Genomic DNA, 21,007 nt, shown 5'->3' on the forward strand with positions numbered 1-21,007 from the left:
CTGTTCATCCATGTGCAGAGAGAGAAAAAAAGAGAGGCCGAAAAAAAAATCCCACATTGTCAGAGTAATGCCAAACTCTCTCTGAGTGGGATGAGCAGAGCAGATGCTGCAATGAGATGCCAAAGCGGCTCCCCTTCCTCTGTGCCTTGGGTGCCTATAAATTGCTCCGGCGCGCGTTTGTCAGCCTCCTCTTCTCCTGGCAGGTGGTACCCAGGCAGAATTCTGCCTTCAGTCTCTCTCTCGCTCCGCTCCCGGCAGTGAGGCGCTCGCCGCTGCTCGCTCGCTCCTCCACCCCAGCCCCGAGCCTCGCCGAGCCGACAGTGCCCGCCGCCGCCGCCGCTGGGCGCACCCGGGGGACGCCCGGGCCCACGCGGGGCTTTGGGGTGCGCGTCTATTCGAGTTGTGGTGGTGGCAAAGGAGGAAGAGAGAAAGGAGGCAATAAAAAAAAAAAGGCAGCGACGGGCGAACTGAGCGAGCGAAAGAAGAGGAGGAGGAGGCAGAAAAAGGCAACTTCAGACGGAAAGTTGGTGCGAACTGGCGCAGTCTGCAAAAACGGAAAAGTCGATCGCAGGCGGCGGCGGCATAAAAGTGTGAGCGGCCCGGGCAAGCGCAGGAGGCGGCGGCTGGCTCTGCCCTCCCGGTGGCCGCGCCGGCGCCCGCTGCAGCCACAGGTGCGAAGGAGCTCGCGGGAGGCGAGGGCGCCCCGCGCACCCCTCCCCCGACCCCCACCCCAGCCTCGGGACTTCGGCTCAAGTCACTGGGCGCCCGCGCTCCCTCCCCAGCCGCAGCCTCCGCGGGGGGAGCAGGAGTCGGTAGCAGCGGCCGGCGCGCGCCCGCCCAGGGGAGTTGGGGTTCGCAGGGGGTTGTTTTCGGCTCTGAAGAGGTCCCCGCCCAACCTTCAAAATTCTGTCCAAAAGCAGACAAGAGGATCGCCCCGCGCTGAGCCGGCTGGTGGGCAGCAGGAGGCGCCTGATCGCCGCCGGGGCGCTGGGGGTGGTGATGGTGCTGCTGCTGGTGATCCTCATCCCGGTGCTGGTGAGCTCGGCCGGCACGTCGGCGCACTACGAGATGCTGGGCACCTGCCGCATGGTCTGCGACCCCTACGGGGGCACCAAGGCGCCCAGCACCGCTGCCACGCCCGACCGCGGCCTCATGCAGTCCCTGCCCACCTTCATCCAGGGCCCCAAAGGCGAGGCCGGCCGACCCGGGAAGGCGGGTCCGCGCGGGCCCCCCGGAGAGCCCGGGCCGCCGGGCCCCATGGGGCCCCCGGGCGAGAAGGGCGAGCCGGGCCGCCAAGGCCTGCCGGGCCCGCCCGGGGCGCCCGGCCTGAACGCCGCCGGGGCCATCAGCGCCGCCACCTACAGCACGGTGCCCAAGATCGCCTTCTACGCCGGCCTCAAGCGGCAGCACGAAGGCTACGAGGTGCTCAAGTTCGACGACGTGGTCACCAACCTCGGAAACCACTACGACCCCACCACCGGCAAGTTCACCTGCTCCATCCCCGGCATCTACTTCTTCACCTACCACGTCCTGATGCGCGGAGGGGACGGCACCAGCATGTGGGCTGATCTCTGCAAAAACAACCAGGTGAGCGCCAGCGGGCGGCGGGGAGGGCGGGGAGGGAGCGCGGGAAGGTGCGGGAGAGAGGGAGGAGACCCCGGAAATGGGGGTGGGAGCCCGCGGAGGAAGGGCGCGGCGGCCGGGCTTCCCGGAGCGACGGCGAGGGGGACGCAGTCCCACGCTGGAGAGGCGGGGGTCGTGCGCGCAGGAGGGCGCCCAGCGGCCTGGAGAGGGCGGTTCCGGAGTCTGGGACCCTCGATCCGTGCGCGCGCCTGCGAGCGCAACCCTCGAGGGGCGGGAAGCCGGGAGCTGGGTCCCCGGGACAGCTCGTGCGCTGGTCGCCTACGGGCTTTCTGGGGAGTGGAGAGGGCTGGGGGAGTCCGGAATGGGCGTGGCAGGGTGACCGACTCGGGGCTGGTAGACAAAGGCCCGAGGGAGAAACAAGGGCCCCGAAGGAGTGAGTCCAAGCCGGGCGCAGCCACAACGGAGGAGCGACCGTAGGGCCCGCGGTCGCCAAGTCCTTGCGGCGTCCCAGGCCGTGAAACTCACAGATAGTCAATTTCAAGGCGCAAACTCCAGTTTCGTTTTCAGCCAAAAAATAGCGGAGGGGAGAGGCAAGGAATGCTGATAACAAAAAGAATAGTTGAGATTCGGGGGTTCATGCAGTGAAACCCTGCTTGCAGCTAGACTCAGAACCCAAACTCTCTCTGGAGTCAGAGGACGCTTGGGCAGGTGGCTTGCGGGGACGACCGGTTCGAGCCCAGCCCCGAGTCTATCAGCCTCTGGACCAGCCGGCCAAGAGGATTTGATTCCCTGAGCCAGTCGGCGCCGCTACAAGGGCTACGCATGGGTCTGCAGTATTCTGCTGGGGCCACTTTACTGTGGAGAAATTCGAGGTCATTGCAAAACCGAAGCTTGTTTGATCTCTTAGTCAGAGGAGGAAAATAATATTTGCAACTACCTAAAAGTGTAATGGGACCTCCTGTGCAAGCTGAATCAGTAGCCACTGGGGCGAGGCCTTGCAGCCTGTAGCCTGTGGTTGGGGCTGAGTTTCTGGGTTTTAACTTTGCTTATTGAGTGGCATAGGGGATGGCCCGCGACCGTGGCATCGCCATCAGGAGACCTCCTCTCCTGCTGCAACTTTGACTTAAACGAGGTCTATTGGGCTTTAGGTAACTCGCCCCCTGGACATTCAGAGATTCTTAGCTATCACCCAGGTTTCTGTTAAGCACCATTCAAGCAGGATTCGGAAGACCTAACTCAGGGTCAGAATTCTTTCCAAAGTGAAAGAACAACAACAACAAAAAAGATGTCCTAAATGCGTAAGAGAGAAAGACAGAAAACGTCCTGTTCCCTACCCTATCCTACAAATAGCTAAGGGACCCTCAGGACACATAGAACAAAAAGAGGAAAAATGGCCACCAGGAGGCACTGACAGGGTTGTTTATTACAGTTGTTATGCATGAAAATAATATTAAGATAAATAAAAATTATTCACAGAGCAGTAAAACAGTTATAGGCAAATGGCTAAAACGGGCATGACTCACTGTACCAGAATGGAGCTATTGAATCACCCTCACAAAAAGGCTTATGAACAGCCCCTCAGCAGGCAGCCATGAGACACCCCTTTATTTGCAAATTGGCTGTCTTCTGACTCAAAGGTCAGGTCTGGAAAATACAATCGGGCTGAAGAGATGATTTTTAGAGGTATCGATTAAAACCAAATGATTCCAATTTTATCAGCAAATGTATAAAAATGCTCACATCTTTAAATATCTGGAAATTGCAATTGCATGAAAAAAGCAGGGATTAATACATTTACATTGGTTTAAATGTTAACGTCTAGACTGCTGAGCCTGTGTATATTACACTGATTCCAAGAAAATAACACCAAGTAGGTGTTCTATGTGCATTTTGTTTTTAAAATTATTTCAATGTTTGGGGTGTAAAATCTTCCTTTGTATCATGCTAGCACACACATTCCATGAAGATCAGGAAAAAGAATAAGGTAAAACAGCTGACCTTATAATGCATAATGCTTTTCATTGGGAATATTAAGCTGCTGTTTCTGCAAAAGGTATGCAACAGGTAATTCAGAAAAATAAATCTATAGTGGTAAACAACATTGCTTTCTTAGTTCAGTGTGGACTATTTTGGAAAATGGTTACTACACCACTACTGTTAAGGAATTTTATCTCTAGACTAGAACTATTTTGTCAAGTCCAGTCTGCAGGCAGTTACAAATGAGAAATCTTATAAAATCTTTTCATTAATTTTAAATAACACTTCACTCTTTCTTTTCAATTATATTCTGGGTCTGATCACTTCTTAGAATGGCAGGCTCCCTCTCTGAGCTGACCTAATTTGTTTTCATAAAACAGAAACTCAGAGATCCATGTCAGCGTAACGTTCTATGGATTAAGTAGATTTTGAGAAGCACAAAAATTAAACTAAAAATTAAACTAAGAGAGAGAAATGCTTCTGGACCATAACCGTATGAGAGCCATTTTATTTATGCTTTGTGTAGAATGTGAGATCACAGATGGAAACATCAAAGACTGGTAAATTAACCTGATGTGCCACTTAACCTTTTGTTTATGATTCCACAGAAGTACAATGAAAATGAAATAACGAGAACATCAGTGGCAATTAATTAAATTACAAATGTCACCATAAATATTATCTCTAATGATAGATCCTCACTAATAAGATAATGCTAAAACTACACAACCTATTGCAGACACAGAAACATACCCCTAAAAGGACCGCAGCTCTCATACTCCCTATGAAGCCATCAACCTAAATTTAATCCTACCATTTGTTGAAAGCCCATGACAGTGCATATTAAAGGTAAAAGTTCGACTCAAATAGCTTTACATTTGAACGGAGGAAATCTCTTTAATGTTTGTAATCCTCTTAGCAGAAAACATGAAGAAAAATTGCTATTTGAATACAATTACTCTAATGCCACTATAATAAATAAGCCACTGTAATGAAAACTAAAACTGTTTCAGGATTAAAAGCATAAAATAATTAAAGACCAGTTGGTACTCTTAAACATTTATTAGTTATGGCACTGATGCACACAAAATATTTTTAAAAGGATGAGTGGTTTGTGGGTTGGTATTCACTTATTAGAGAGATCAATGACATGTCAAATTAATAATCTTTTTAGGGTTAAAGAAATATGACTAAAGATAAAGCAGAATCTACATAGTTATCTTGTAATAAGAAAAGATATTAGAGTAAATTTAGGTAGAAATCGGTCAATTGCGCTGAAGAAAGGATGGATTGTATTCCCAGACAGAATGCTGAAATCAGTGTACACTTAGGAATCTGGAAATAGCCTCCAGGGTGAACACATTACCTTCCTCAATAGTTTGATGGCTTGAAAGAATTGTTGAAGTCAATTGTTGAGCTGGATACTAGAGCTTGAAATTTCAAGTCCTGTTATATCTTTAGAGTATGATCAGGTGAGCAGGCATACCAAAATCATGCCAAGTACACTGGAGTATGGCAATTATTTAACTGGGACAGTCTTACGGTACAGTATAGGTTAAAATCTTAGAGAATTACCTGCATTAAAGAGCAACCACACTGGCTTGATCCAACAAAGGTGGTGGGAACTGTGAGGGTAACCTTTCAGTCTGTGGAATCACTCTAATGCATTCATAGGCTTTTGTGGTTACACCTGCTGAATGAAAATGGTGATGTTTACTTGGTTTTGTGGTTACACCGTGGAGAATAAAAATGGCATTATATTTTTAAAAGGATTATTGTGTCTAAATCACGTAATTTTAGTGTGTCCTGTTTCTCCAATACCTTCATGTAGAAAACCATGTTAAAGCCCAATAACCATAGAATATGTCCTAAACACCCAAAGCACTGAATAAAATGTGTCTGGTTTTTAGTAATAGCTGAGGAGTATATTATGGGTTGATAACTAATGTATTACTAATATAGCTTATTAATATTTTGTTTTTAAATTTTTTCACCCATTAAAAATCCACAGATGAGAAAAAACACAAGTCATAATACCAATATCCTTCTTGTAGATTTGTTTCCCTGGGAATTAATGGCTAGATGAAATAAATGAATCAAAGCATTCAACTCCTACAAACTCATGATTAATTTTTAGAAAATATTATGAAGTCAAACTGCATTATTATTTAATGGTCAAAATGGACCACTTTACTAAATTGGCATATACTTTGGAGTCAAGGCTTCCAAGCATAATTACATGGTATATTGCTTTCATTATATTAGTGCCTGTTAGTACAGTGCTAAGCAATTCTAAATCCTTTAGGTCATTTTCTCCTTTTGCTATATGATACCCAGAAAGACATTTTAAAGATACTACTCAAATGACTTTACAGGTTCAGCAGTGTTAAAGAGCCTTGTCCTTTTTTTAACGTTTCAGCATTAATGTGAGAGCAAATCACATGAAAATTTAATTGGAAAACCCATCATTTAAATTTTGGAAATTCTGAACTTCTATCTCATTTCTCTCATTTTTCCAAGTGATAAAATCCAGCATATTGTACCCCAAATCATGCATTATTACATAGTGCAGGTTTACAAAACCACTAAATCACTTGCTATGTTATTCAGGGAAATATCATTATAGTGGAATAGAAATGAAACAAGCCACAAAGTAGATGCTTTACTGAAATAAATCAAATCTAAGTCTGCCTGTTGAAAGATTTTCCAAGGCAGAATCAAAATATATCTAAATGCATATGAAGCCTAATTTGAGCTAAGGATCTGACAGAATGTCCACAATGCATGAGATAAGCAATTTGACTGTTTGTAAATGTCTGTCAACTCACTAATGAGATCACAGGCTTCCCATGGGCAGATTATAAGCAGCGTCTGTCCTCAAATCAAGCCACGTATTTAGAATCTCCTAAGTGTAAGTGGATATTCAATGAAATCATTCAAAAATTCTTGAAACGTGAGAGGCCTCAGAACATGAAAATTTAGTCCCTTCTTTAAGTTTTAGATATGTTGAGGTTAAATTGTTGATTTAAATGCACATGTCATAGTTAAGTAATAAAAAGACACGATGGAAAAAGGAGCTCTGAAAACTTGGGTGATATAATCAAAGATGTATAAATGAGCTAAGCTTCTGAAGCAGCCTGGTAAAGGGGGCTTTACATGAATTAGATTTGGAAAGCCCTATATCAAAAGACTTTTTCTTTTTTTTTCTGTGTAAGTAGCAGAGGAGTTGGTATTTTCCTGGGTATTTTTAGCTATTACATACCTCAGTTTTCTAATAATTGTGGTGAACAGCTGAACTTAGACTTCAACTTCTGTACTCATAAACAGCTGATTAGAATATTGCTATTTGGCTTAAACCAAAATGCAAAAAATACTATTAGTTTCATTTCAAAATGTGATTGGGCATAGGGATTGAAGGAGTTAGAAAAACAAGTGATATAGGAAGATGATAAATTGCATGCATAGTTCAGAATGTGGAGTTAGAGAAGACTGCCAGAATCGTCCCCACTGAAGCACTATTTTGTCCCTTTCTGTCCTCCTTCTCACCAATGTAGCTGAAACTGCCACAGCACTATTCTCATAAAGCTCTGAGGTCAACATGGACTTTCCTATGCTAAATTCTGTGCTATGGCAGCAAGTCAGCTTGTGATGCTGCATGAATGGCAAAAAAGAAAACTTGAGAATTCTCCTTTACGCATCCTAATTCTTGTCTGTTTCACATAGGTGCGTGCTAGCGCAATTGCCCAGGATGCTGATCAGAATTACGACTATGCCAGTAACAGTGTGGTTCTTCATTTGGAGCCGGGAGACGAAGTCTATATCAAGTTAGATGGCGGGAAAGCCCATGGAGGGAACAACAACAAATACAGCACGTTTTCTGGATTTATTATTTACGCTGACTGATAACGCAGAGACTAAGCTTATCATTCTGAGTTTGAACACTGGATGCGTATGGCTAACGTCAGTGAATCAAGGATCCCAGGGGATGCCAATGGCAGGGCACCTCGGTTGTGTATATGTGGGGAAATCAAATGCTACCTGACTCACATCTGTATCACTCAGAAACATTATGTAAAAAATATCAAAGCAAGATAAGCAGATGTGTGATCCACTACCGCCAAAGCAAATACTCCTTATCGTTAGTGTCCATGTGAATGAAGTCCTATATAGATCACAAATTTTTATAGACAAATCTAAGACATTGAATTATTTCTTCAATATATATGATACTTTGGTGTACTGTGATCTTGCTGCTTTTATCCATATGTCGGCTTTGGTTCTTGTGAGTTTACCTGCTTATTATGATACTTCGAGTCCATTCATAGTGTGGGGAAGAATGATTTTTACCCTGCAGGAGAAGGTCTAATTGAAATAATGCTGCTTGTCCCCAAAGAAATTGTTTGCCTTGTACTCTTGTTAACTTTAGAGCTAGACCTGGGAATGATTCAACTTCAAGCCTTAACCTGGAATTTTCTGGATTTGAGGGAATTCCCAAGCCTATGATCATTTTCACATTTTCTTTTTCTTATATGAATTTTCTTTTCTCTCTTTTCTGGTGATAGTCTTTAAAAATAGAGATTGACAGTGTATCATAGGATTACCCTCTAAGTGTGAAAATGTGTAATTATGTACGGTATTTAGAAAAAGCCCTTATGTGTCCATTTTGTCAACTGCATACATTTAGATTCACTGGGAAAGTCAGAGAAATTTATTCTTTAGTATCAAATCAAGCCGAGGCTTTTGCCATCTTTGGAACAAAAGATTATTCATAACCCAATGCACAAAGGTTTAATTTGAGCTGCTGCATACGTCACCAAGGGGACACTAGGTGAGGCCTTCAAATGGTTACTACAAGTCTGTGGCCTGAGGTTATTTCAAAATTAACAATTTCACACATAACCCATATGACAACAGTGTTTATATTTTATACAAATATCTGCTAAACACGCACACATATACTCACACACACATATATATGTTAGATGAAGTGTTTTATATACATATAAAACATATAATATAAAACATATATATATGGCTTTATTCCATAGGGCACAGTGGCTGTATAGCCTCAAAATTTTAATATAAAAAAGTATATGCATATATACACACACAAAGATGCTTAAATTATTTAACTTATTTTGGGTTAAAATATATTTTGAATGACAATATATGGAGTAGCAAAAACAGTTAAAACAACTTCTCTTTAAGAGTTATCTAGAAAATTAATTGTATTAGGTAAAAATGCCCTTTATTTTACAGGTCTGTAAGTTAAGGCTATGGTTGCTGTATTACCATATGCCAATCAATACTTTAACTGCATTCTGTGACAGATTGTTCATATGAGGACTGCAGACACCAAGTGGCTCTCCTTTGCAGTGTTTATGAATTATATGCATTTGAGCTATCAATTTTTTTTCTCTTTTCTCAGGTAGACTGAAGCTGACAGTACAGTAGATTTGGAGAGTAATACAAATCTTTTCTTGCTGGTTAGAACACACTGCCAAAAGCCATCTCTTTCATCTAAGGAAAAGATTAAAAATGCATGTTGATATCTCCTAACTATCACACAACTTCCACTATTACAATGAAAAATCTGTTCCCCTTTCATTGCCTTTGAAAACTCTTTGACAAGCAGATTTCAAAAACAGAAAATTTAAAAATTTGCTTGCTTTACTGGTGAAGGACACTTGCATTTCTTTTTATTTAAAGGAATTAATTTGTTCTCCTGGCTCATTCCTCTTTGTTACTTTCTGTTCCAATACACAGAAAGCTTGATCATCTCTGATCAGCTGAAATATCTTTTATTTAGCAAAGCTCAACTTCCCAAGAGTTATGCATGGTGTGCCTATCTGAAGGTGGTGTTAGCTCTGTTGAAATGCCTGGGTCTGAGTAACTGTCACGATTTTTATGAGTAAAAACAGACTTTTCATCAAGAATAAGGACTAATTCTAATTGGCCTTTGTGATATGTAAGATAACTCATAAATGAATCGCAATGGATTTTATTTCGAATTAACTATGTACTTATCAAAGATGAATTGGCAGCAAGGGTTTGGAGAATATTTTTAGGTGCCAAATAGCATAGTGAGGATTCAACCAAAAGATGAATTTATAAGCAGCAGTGGCCATCACCTAAGTGTTTTAACTAAGAGTTTTTAAAAATGCTTTATTTACACAAAATATCAGGGCTGGATACCTTTTAAAGAGGAAGCTCTAGTATCAGGCTGTCATTTCCAATAGATCTGACCTTTTCTTCAGATAAATAAGCATTATTTTCTCTGTTTAGGTCCAAGGAAAAACACAAGGTAAAGGAAATAAAGGGAATATATATAAGGCAAACATTTCTCCTTTTTTTTGCATTATATCTTATCAGTTAATTAAATTGTGGCCTTTGTTATTATAAATGTAATGATTCATTAAACTATATTATGTAATATATTTTGACTTTTATGATTGAATTTTTATAATTCAGTAGTGTTATGTGTTCTTACACAAAGGTTGCAAAAACAGCAAAATTTACAGCAAAAATAGATACCAGAAAGCCAAAGATATCAAAACCATTTTATCAGAAGAATATATAGATAGGTGGACAGCATAAAATTAACCTTTCAAAATATTTTTATCATTGTGAATTGGTAATCGTATTACAGACAGTATCCTTTGGGGAAAAAGTCTCAAAATTTAACTTCTCTTGTTGAAGGAGCTATTTTAAAGTGCCATATTATTCATTAAGCATTAATTAAAGAACAGCAGGATAATTAGTAGGATCATCAATATTACAAGAAACATTAGATCGCTTAAGAAGGGAATAATTCAACTAGAAACACATTACATTTTCTGAAGTAGTGCAGCTGATAGATTAGGGAGAAAAACAACTCCACTTAGGGGATATAGACTTTAAATCATTGTTTAGAAATAGGTACTTCTGTATTTATTTTGTTAAGGCAAAATAATAGGGCTCAATTAGGCTGAGTAACTCCCTAGAGGCACAGGTGTAATAGCTGGTCTCAGAGAAGGCAAACCCTCCCACTTCTCATCAGAAGGAAATGATCTGTCATTAGTCCTAGGTAACTGATTAATAGCTCTCAGTGGACTGGAAATCGCTGAATATTCTCCGCCAGTTTTACACTCAAGGTGCGAATTCATAAGCAACCATCCTATTTGAAAGTTAGCCATTGCTTAGGGTTCTCTATTAGAATCTTATCAAGCACATTCTCAGTTATACCTCTCAGTAACATTCTAGGAACAACGTTGGTGAGTATATGAGAATAGCCGTGACCTCCATATTTCATCAGCCGGGTTTTCGTATGTATGTCATGTGCTACCAGAATTCGATCTTCATAGCCCTCCTCCACCAGGAGACGCACCCTGTGAAAAACGTTAACTCATTAGATGTCATTTGTCTTTCATTTTCGCTTTTCAGGGTGCTTTTGACTTTTTACTCATTAACCTATTGTGCTTATCGTAAAGATACTGCCTTCTACTGTGGCGTGTGTACTGAGAGAACTTTAATAAATATTGTGTGGTGATGATACAAATATTGCTGTATCCTAGCAGGAACATATCCTTATTCCATTCACACAGAAATTTCTAACCTGTGATATTTATGACAACGCCCGGCAATACCGCATTAAAGGTAGCTTCTAATAGGATGTGCCAGTTTGGATGAATGACCACTTTGGCATTTCGCTAAATAACTTTGTTCTGGATTTGTATTCAGCAGTCCTCTCTCAAATGCCTCTCTCTGTGGGCCCATTTTTCAGATCTCATTCTTGCTCTCTCCTTTTATCTAGCAAATCAATATCAAGGACTCTTTGTGATTAAAATAGGGAAACAAAAGGAATCTCACTACAAGTAAAATATTCTGAGAGCCAAATCAGTGGATCTGCAAGTGAGGGGCACTTGGTAAGCTACAAAGTCACTGAAAAAAGGTTGGTCAGTATTTTAACCATTTGTCCCTTTGAAGTCTATGGCAATTTTGATTTAGTTGTGGTCTCTGAGGACTGGATTCAACTGACCAATACAAATGTATTCCGTCTTCTTTCCATGTCAGCAAGATTGCTAAAATAATAAGCTATTCCTTTAAATTTGTAGTCAGTGGACTAAAGAACAGCTTCCTAACTATTCTCTAAAAATGAAATCCTCTTTGCTGTGTTAAATGCTGGAATCTGTAGTGTGAGTCACCTCCTGACAGCTACCATCTGTACGTGTCTGGACTCTGGGCAGTGTCTGTCGTGACTTCCATGGGTCTTTGATGGTGGAAGATGCCACTCGCAGACAATGGCTCTTCTCTCAGATTCTCTGAATAGTTTTTTCAGCGTTTAGGTTCTAAAGTGGATCTAGACGGATGGACAGTGCCTTCCCCCAGAGGCTGATTATTTGAAAGGTATCTTTTTTGTTTCAAAAGCATTTCTTGGTGTCCTAGTACATGAGTCATATTTAATTACTACAGTGAGCAAAACGTGGGGCACTACACACACACACACACAAACTCAGGCACAAAGCCCTGCCCTTTGAGAACATATATTTTAAAATAGGTTATAATGGAAGAATAGACTTTGTATCTGCAGGTCAAAGGAATGCAAGCACCAGCAGAGAAGAGCCGTGCCTGTCCTGTAAGCGCATGGAACAACTTTTGTGCCACTACAGTTTTTTGGCTCATTGAAATTTGTATAATATCCTAAAGTTCTGATCTGCAGTTACTTTTGGAACACACTCAGTTTAGGGGAATTATCTAAGATAAGTTTTATGATCACATAAAAAAAAAACAAAGAGAAAGATTTGACAGAATGCATACACAATGCTGAACCTTAGTGTAACAAACCTTGATCCACAACTGCAAAGAAGTATCACGGTATAGGAGGTTTCAGGAAACACTTTCTCCCTGATATTTTCTGGGCATTTTCCAAAATTTTTGCCCATGTTTCTTATCTGAGAAATAGAATTTCTCATACTACAAAGGCAGATCGTGTGGATAAACAAATTCCTCTAAGATGTCTTGTGTCAGACCTTGATGTTACCAAATAGTAAAGTAGAATGAAAGAGTATAGAGGACAACATACTCCTACTTCAGACCGGGAATCCTTACGGCCCATCAAGTCAAGAATCTGGAGACTACTTATCTCAGGAGAAAGATAACGTTATGGTTCTGGACACACAATTATATCCTGACCATCCAGAAAACCTGCCCCGTCCCGCGTACACTAAAAGATCATCTCTCCTGTTGTGCCATTTTATGGAAGAACAGGAATTACAGAGATGCTGCCAGAAAAGGGGGAGCCACTACAGACGAGAAGACAAAAAATCATGGTAATTATAGAAATACAAATGAGTTAGCGTTTGCAAACAAATATTAGAGAGAGACTACAAAGTGTGAAAAGGCAGAGATATAATAAGATTTGAGAAATGGAGCAGAAGATTGAAAACAGGTGTTAGACACAGAATTTCTGGTGCTGAACACCAGAGGTAGGCAGACGCGTGCTTCTGTGTTCATGCACTTCAGAGGTTTAAGACTACAATGGCTCAGAAAAGGACTGATGATGCATGATGAAAACCAAGTGTGCAAGACAGTGGGGTACTGGAGCACTTGCAACCCAAAAGGGCATTCAGTGCTTAACATGGGCTGTCCTTGGGTCAAGTGATAATGCATGGTTTAATTTAAGGAAGATTAAGCACACATACATGTACATATGTATGGAATAGCACACATGCATTATATACATATACACACATTTATATTATAATAATTTTTACTATTTCCATACATCCAGAATGGCTATATTTAGCACAGTAAAGGATAAACAAATGGCCAAAAGGAGCTAAGAAGGAATGCTAGGGGAGCCATTGGTCATCTGACCCTCCTCTCTCTTTCATATATGCCCCTTTACAGATCTTTTTCTTGTTCTAGAAGGTCTGGGAGCCTCATGTAAGACACAGGTGTGCAAAATATGCACCTTACTACCACAAAGGGGCTTGGGAAAAGGAAGCCAATCCGGAGTGCAAAGTTCCCATTTCCAAGATGATTTAGAAAATAAAATATGTCTTGAGGCCGGCCGGGCGTGGTGGTTCACGCCTGTAATCCCAGGACTTTGGGAGGCTGAGGTGGGCAGATCACAAGGTCAGGAGATCGAGACCATCCTGGCTAACACGGTGAAACCCCGTCTCTACTGAAAATACAAAAAATTAGCCGGGTGTGGTGGCGGGCACCTGTAGTCCCAGCTACTCAGGAGGCTGAGGAAGGAGAATGGTGTGAACCTGGGAGGTGGAGCTTGTAGTGAGCTGAGATTGCACCACTGCACTCCAGCCTGGGTGACAGAGCCAGACTCAGTCTCAAAAAAAGAAAAAAAAAAAAAAAAGAAGAAGAAATAGAACATGCGTTGAGGGCATTGATCAGAAAAATCATGTTTTTGAGATTATGAAAGATGAGAATGACTGATTGCACTGCCCTATTTTAAATTCCAGATGCCTTTAGGCAAGGAATAGTCTCCTCTGAGTATAAACTAACTACTAGGGCTTTAGGGAAACAGGTTCACCTGTATTGAATCGGGTTCCTGGGCAAGTAAATTAAAATAATAAAACAAAAATAAACAAAGAATCAATACACCTACCTGTCAAATAACTGATCTGAGTATTAAAAGAAATGACAGAGCTTCATTGGTCAAGGCAGGTGAAGTCATTTGCTCATGTAGAGTTGAGTGTTGCCATCTTACCTAACTAGAGCAACATTGATTAACTAGCTTTCCCTGTTGATACTAAACTTGAAGCATATACCATTAATGAGGTGATCAAGGCAGAATGCCAGAACGTGGAGACAGCAGAAGGCATAAGGACATAAATGTCGACTTCCCAGGGAAAGATCCTCAGGATGTCCCAACTATGACCACGGGGTCAAGATCTTCCCCTCAACCCAGTGTGCCTTATTCAACTATTGATACTTGAATCTCATGGTTCCTGGACATAACTTCTCAATTCCAGCTTTGCTACTTCCATTGCAATCACTTTTCTGTTCTCATAATTATATTCTAGTTCTTGTCTGAATATCTCAATCTTCAGTTTCCTACTCTGATCATGTTACCTCTTTCTACTTTTTCCACTCATTTCTTCTACTCTGTGTGTGTGTGCGTGTGTGTGTGTGTATAGTATATATACTTGAGCATATATTTGCTCCACCTACTTCATTAAAGCCTGCAGTGCAGTTATTTGCCCTGCTATGCTTTTCTGTCTATCTGCCCATGCCTCTCTATGCTTTATCCCCTCCAGCTTGGATCCCATGACCCTCATCTCAACCCCTCCTTTGTTATCCATCTCTTTCAGACAGAATCCCAACCCTCAATCTCTTGAATTATTCCTATTTTCTGCTTGTATGCACACAACTTCTCTGGTTCTACTACCAAAACGCAAAACATTTTTGCTTTTGGAAAATAATCACGAAATCATGTGCATTGGTGCCAATGCACAGGCACGCAATCATGCTTTCTAGACTCAACTATGTCTCGCATATAACACACCCATGTCAAGGTCTCTCTCATTGACCTGACAGCCATTCCTAGCCTTCCTCCTGCTCTACATGGTCCTGCCCTAAATCCACTCTTTTTTTCTCAGGAGATAACCATGTCCACCTCACAGAGACACTAAAGGACATGGGTCCTCAGTCTCCTGTTTCCCTCACTAAGACTTTTATTTGCATTCACCCCATTGCTGTGTCACGCCCTCTCATTTCAATGGAGAAAGCATCCTTTCAACCAACATTCTATTTGTTCCCCAGATTCCATCTATTTGTCGCCTTGGGAACCTTGCTCTATATTTCTTATCTATCCAGAGTTTCTAAAAATCAACATCTATTGAACACTTCCATACTCTGCACCAGACACTCAGATAAAAACTTGGAATACATTATTTCATGTCAATTCTATAGTAACCCTGTGGAATGGGCACCACTTCCCTGGACTCATTCTCTCTGGCTCTCTCTCTGCTCTTGCTCTTAGTCACATAAACATTTCTCAACTCTTACTAGAAACTTCCCTTGATCCTTTGTTGTCTTCTAACTCCAGCCTCAACTCCTTGCTTCCCTCCACTGCCACACTTCTTGAGTCACCTCAGCATCCTCTCTCCTCTTCCTCACGGCCCACTCATTCCTCAAGCCTTTTCCACTGAGATTGCACTTACTGTTTATAAAATGTCAGCCTCCTAATTGTGAAATCCAATGGATGCTTTTCAGTCTTTATTTCCCTTGATATTTGTCACTTATTACCGGCATCCAAGCCTTTCTGCCCTGAGTCTTCCTCTCTACTGACTTCCATAACAACATATATCTCTCATGTTATCACTTTGAAAACTTCTCAACCTTTCCTTGAGTGACGGTTCCTACTCCATTCCTTAAATGTCTCTGTCCCCAGATCTCTGTCCTTATCCTCTTCTCTGAGTGATGTCATTCATTCCCACGGTTCAACTATCACATACAAACCATATCTTAGGGCTTCACTGGATAGCAACACTTAGATATTCCCAAATAAAAGTCTTCCTTGTCAATCTCCAATTTATTTCTCCTTCTAGATTTTCTAACTTGGTTCATTCAATCTTCATATCACCATGTGACCAAGACCAAACTCGGTAGGTATTGTTGACACCTCAAATTTTCTACTTGATTACAAAGAATGACTCCTACAATTATCTGCCAGCATCACACATTATACAATTTTGGAAGGTTGCATTCATTTTACATGATATTTACATGATAGTCTTTAGACCTTACACTTTTAGCATTTAACTTGAAATCACCTTTTTAATGAAAACTTTGCATAAAGCATTTCAAATATTACTGGTAGGAAGTTATGGCTTTAGTGTGGTCAACCTGAGAGAGGAACAGCTTATTTCATTAGAGGTAAAAAGAGGAAAATGTCTTTTGTTCTCTGATTTTCATGGCAGGGGTTGGGTATTATCTGTGTTTCCTGTCAGCTGCCCATCTGCACTGAACTTCTAAGGCTCTGCTAAGCTTTAGCCTACTTAGGATGACTCATTTTCTCCTTAAAATAATATAGAGAGATTTTCTCCCTGAAACTGCATAGATATATTTTTCTCTGCAAGTCTGTGGTTCAGCCTGCTTACTGTTTTCTGAATCTTTGCTAATACTTTCCTAGATATGACAGTCAAAAAGGACTAGGGAAAGGGAATGCTATGAGAGATTTTACCATATTTACCTTCTAATTCTTTTGTTATCATCAGGCATGTCAATATCTGGGCAGAGTTGGTAATGAAGTAGTTCAGTACCAAAGAGGTCATATTCCAAGTAGCAGCCAAGTTGAGCAAACTCCAAGAGCTCCTTCTTATCAAGTATAGTCCTAGAAACAATACAACAGATATATTGTTATTATGAGGAGCCCATTTTCCACATGTACATACTAGAAGTTTTAAGCACACTATGTACAAGAACATAGTTGAAGTCAAGTAACAGAAACTTCTGAAATGGCTCTTAATGATGTGAGTATAAAATAGTAAGTTCAATTTGTTACCAGAAATAACAGAACTTACTCATCTAAAAGGGAGTTTTCCCCTCTAAAGTACTTGAGTACTACAGACTTAGTTTAATGATGCTTCCATTATTGCAAAGCAAGTTTGGAATTCTCCCTCAGAACTGTGTTCAGAATACGCCCCCACACTATTTTGAGAATCCTTAATGGAGTAAATTTTCATCCTCTAAGGACTGCTATGAACTGTGAAAACTATCAAAGGAAATCTGGCCTCAGGTCTGGCAAATTAGGTGAGTAATGCTAATCTGGGTAACACATGAGGCTTTGCCTTGTGGTAGCAGGGTGATTTTCTTGTGAAGATTGTAAAGTGGTTCTAAAATTAATTCTAAAGCCTTTAAAGAATGCTGTTCCAACAACTTTAAGGCACAATACTGATACAGATATTTATGTTCTGGAGTGCTTATTTTTTAAATAAAATTTATTATTTTATGATAAATTTTATGGATATCTTCTCATTTCAATAGCTATCATATAAAGAATATAACTATTTTAGGATGTAAGATTATGTAAATGAATGGGAAAGGAGAGAAATGTAAGACAAGTACAGGCTACAGAGAAGAGTAGAGTACAGAGCAAGAGTAGATTATCTCAAGAAATTTACATTATAACAAGTAAAAAGAGATGCACTAAGGTAACCCCAAAATACCATTGTAGAGATCCAATCACACAGAGAGCTAAGAAGGAATAAAAACATCCTAGCAGAAGAACAATATGCAAAAAAAAGTGAAAGAAAAATATACCCCATTAGACATTTCATGAAAGGAAGGAAGACACTGCATGAAGGGAATGAAGGAAAAATATACCCCGTTAGACACTGCGTGAAAGGAATGAAGGACCTACAGATTTATAAGGGATCGTTTGGGATTTGAAAATGATCTGGAGATGAGTTGAGAACATTAGACAGTCATTGTCTTATTGGCTTTTAATTCATGCTGATATTTCTATTACTTTGGCAACTCCATGATGTGAGGATTAAAGCACTATTTTGTGGCAGGGCGTGGTGGCTCAATCCCAGCACTTTGTGAGGCCAAGGTGGGTGGATCACTTGAGGTCAGGTGTTCCAGACAAGTCTAGCCAACATGGTAAAACCACATCTCTACTAAAAAGACAAAAATGGCTGGGTGTGGTGGCTCACACCTGTAATCCCAGCATTTTGGGAGGCCGAGGTGGGTGGATCACCTGAGGTCAGGAGTTTAAGACCAGCTTGGCCAACATGGCGAAACCTCGTCTCTACTAAAAATACTAAAAAGTAGCCAGGCATAGTGGTGGGTGCCTGTAATCCCAGCTACTTGGGAGGCTGAGGCAGGAAAACTGCTTGAACCCAGGAGACAGAGGTTTCAGTGAGCTGAGATTACACCATTGCAATCCAGCCTGGGAAACAGAATGAGACTCCGTCTCAAAAAACAAAAACAAAACAAAAATTAGCTGGGGGTGGTGGCAGGCACCTGTAATTCCAGCCACTCAGGAGGCTGAGGCATGAGAATTGACTGAAACCGGGAGGTGGAGGTTGCAGTGAGCTGAGATCATGCCACTGCATTCCAGCCTGGGTGACAGAGCAAGACTCCATCTCAAAAAACAAAAAGCACTAATATCTGGCTGGGCATGGTGGCTCATGCCTGTAATCCTAGCATTCTGAGAGGCCAAAGTGGATGGATCGTTTGAGGCCAGGAGTTTGAGACCAGCCTGGCCAACATGGTGAAAACCCATCTCTACTAAAAATAAAAAAAAAATTAAAAAAATAAAAAAAAGAAAGAAAGAAAGGAAAAGGAAAAAAAAAAAAAAAAAAAAAAAAGCCCATTATTGTGTCCATGAATCTACTTCTAAGAGGTCAGAAGAATTTTCAAAGTTTTTTTTTTTTTTTTGAGGCAGAGTCTCCCTGTGTCACCCAGGCTGGAGTGTAGTGGCATGATCGGCTCACTGCAACCTCCACCTCCCAGGTCCAAGTGATTCTCCTGCTTCAGCCTCCCATGTAGCTGGGACTACAGGCGTGCGCCACCACTCCCGGCTAATTTTTGTATTTTTAGTAAAGACAGGCTTTTGCCATGTTGGCCAGGCTGGTCTCGAACTCCTGACCTGAGGTGATCCACCTGTCTTGGCCTCCCAAAGTCCTGGGATTACAGTCGTGAGCCACCACGCCTAGTCAAAGCTTTCCTTACAAACCACAGGAGAACCAATTAAACCTCCGTGTACCATGGGTGCGGGAGGTGTCTCCTTTCCTGTGAGATTTCTGGGAGTTGACTATTGACTTTCATTCTGAGCTATCATCCCCTGGCTGGCTCCTTTTCATTTTATTCACCAATTTAGCAGAACTTAGAGTTCACGATGTTGTTTTAGGCAGGGAGGCTAAAAAATCTTTCCTTTATACTATAAAATGTACATTAGTTCTGTGCTATCTTCTATTAATACTACTCATTTACCATCTTCTTACCATGGAGACCATCTTTTGCTTCCAAAATTACTAGGCTGAAAGAATATGTGTTTTTCTATAGAAAACATATTCTGTTTTCCCCAAAGAACCATACTTGAAAAAAAACAAAATATACACAATTAAAGTAACGTTAAGCGGGAAGAGGTAAGTTTAGTATTTTTTCCTTTTGAGTAAATTCAGTGTGTTAATTATCCAATATGGGCAGGGTACTGGGAGGGGGGAGGAGTCAGGAGGGAAATGGAGCCACCAATGACAGGTTGGATCATACTCTTATTTCTGCTCCTAATGTCTTTTTGTTTCCTTTGGCCCAATGCCTTGAGAATCACTTTTCTAAATTTTCATTGCTATATTGAGGCATATACTTAGTGAAAAGTCCGTGGTAAATGTAAAGCCTTAGAAAAATCTTTAGCCTCAGCTCCAACTGAAAATAAAAAGTAAAGTCACTTAGCATCATTATCATCTTGCTGACAATTATGAGAACTTACTATGTGTCTGACATTGTGTGAAGTGCATTACATGTATTATCTCATTTAATACTCTCTATAATCCCAGCAGGTCTCAATTTTAAAGACCGAGAAACTGGGACTTGAGCGATTAGATACTCACTCAAGGTGATGTGCTAGAATTTAAATTCATCTCAAAGTTAGAACTTACTCTTCTAAACCACCGTACTGTAGAGTTTCTCCTACTGCTAAATATTGTTTTTTACTCAAAGGACATTTTCCAGAATTACAATGACTGAATGTGCACAGAGTATGCTTTAGTTTTTAATTTGAAATTTGATTTCCTCCCCATGGTACCCTCCAACTGCACGTGGAAAATGGAGAATTTACCATCAAAGGGTAGTATGCGGGGAAGACAGTGAAAATCCCAGAAAGGGAAGAAGGGATTCACTTGTGGAGATTTTTAATTGCTAAGTCGGAGGGTAACTACATATAGTAAGCAGGATTAAATCTTTACTGTTATTTTAGACAATTTGAATGACATGATCAAAGAGAAAGGAACTATGGGAATCATGACAACTGCTTACTTTCTTACTATGGGGTGTGTGTGTGTGTGTGTGTGTGTGTGTGTATGTAGTTATTCATTTTTTTAAACTGACATATAGTGATATGACCCCCTCTGGATAACTAAACACTAGTGTGAAGTCAATTAAGAAATGAATGTTACAAATATTGGCGGGGCATGGGGGCTCACGCCTGTAATCCCAGCACATTGGGAGGCCAAGGTGGGCGGATCACTTGAGGTCATGAGTTCAAGATCAGCCTGGCCAACATGGTGAAACCCTATCTCTACTAAAAATACAAAAATTAGCCAAGCATGGTGGCTTGTGCCTGTAGTCCCAGCTACTTGGGAGGCCAAGGTAGGAGAATCACTTCAATTTGGGAGGTGGAGGTTGCAGTGAGCCAAGATCACATTATTGCGCTCCAGCCTGGGCAACAGAGGGAGACTCCATCTCAACAACAACAACAACAACAAAAAAAAAAAAAAAA

At 41.3% G+C, this 21,007-nt stretch overlaps 2 protein-coding genes across 2 annotated transcripts in view; one reads left to right on the forward strand and one right to left on the reverse strand.

The window, feature by feature from the left end:
• Positions 1–185: 185 nt before the first annotated feature.
• Positions 186–9,996, forward strand: C1QL3 (complement C1q like 3). The gene is made up of 2 exons (XM_023223215.2): positions 186–1,587; positions 7,285–9,996. Exons 1-2 carry the CDS (start codon positions 1,000–1,002, stop codon positions 7,462–7,464), a joined length of 768 nt encoding a protein of 255 aa, XP_023078983.1. The 5' UTR covers positions 186–999; the 3' UTR covers positions 7,465–9,996.
• Positions 8,255–21,007, reverse strand: part of PTER (phosphotriesterase related) — a 41,911-nt gene continuing 29,158 nt past the window's right edge. The window contains exons 4-5 of the mRNA XM_031936211.1: positions 16,757–16,897; positions 8,255–10,928 (exon numbers count right to left, since the gene is read on the reverse strand). Of these exons, the coding sequence (XP_031792071.1) occupies positions 10,718–10,928; positions 16,757–16,897 (352 nt within the window). The 3' untranslated portion in view covers positions 8,255–10,717. The remainder of the gene's footprint in view (positions 10,929–16,756; positions 16,898–21,007) is intronic.

The sequence above is a fragment of the Piliocolobus tephrosceles genome, chromosome 9 (genome assembly GCF_002776525.5).
Source record: "Piliocolobus tephrosceles isolate RC106 chromosome 9, ASM277652v3, whole genome shotgun sequence".
In the NCBI taxonomy this organism is placed as follows: domain Eukaryota; kingdom Metazoa; phylum Chordata; class Mammalia; order Primates; family Cercopithecidae; genus Piliocolobus; species Piliocolobus tephrosceles.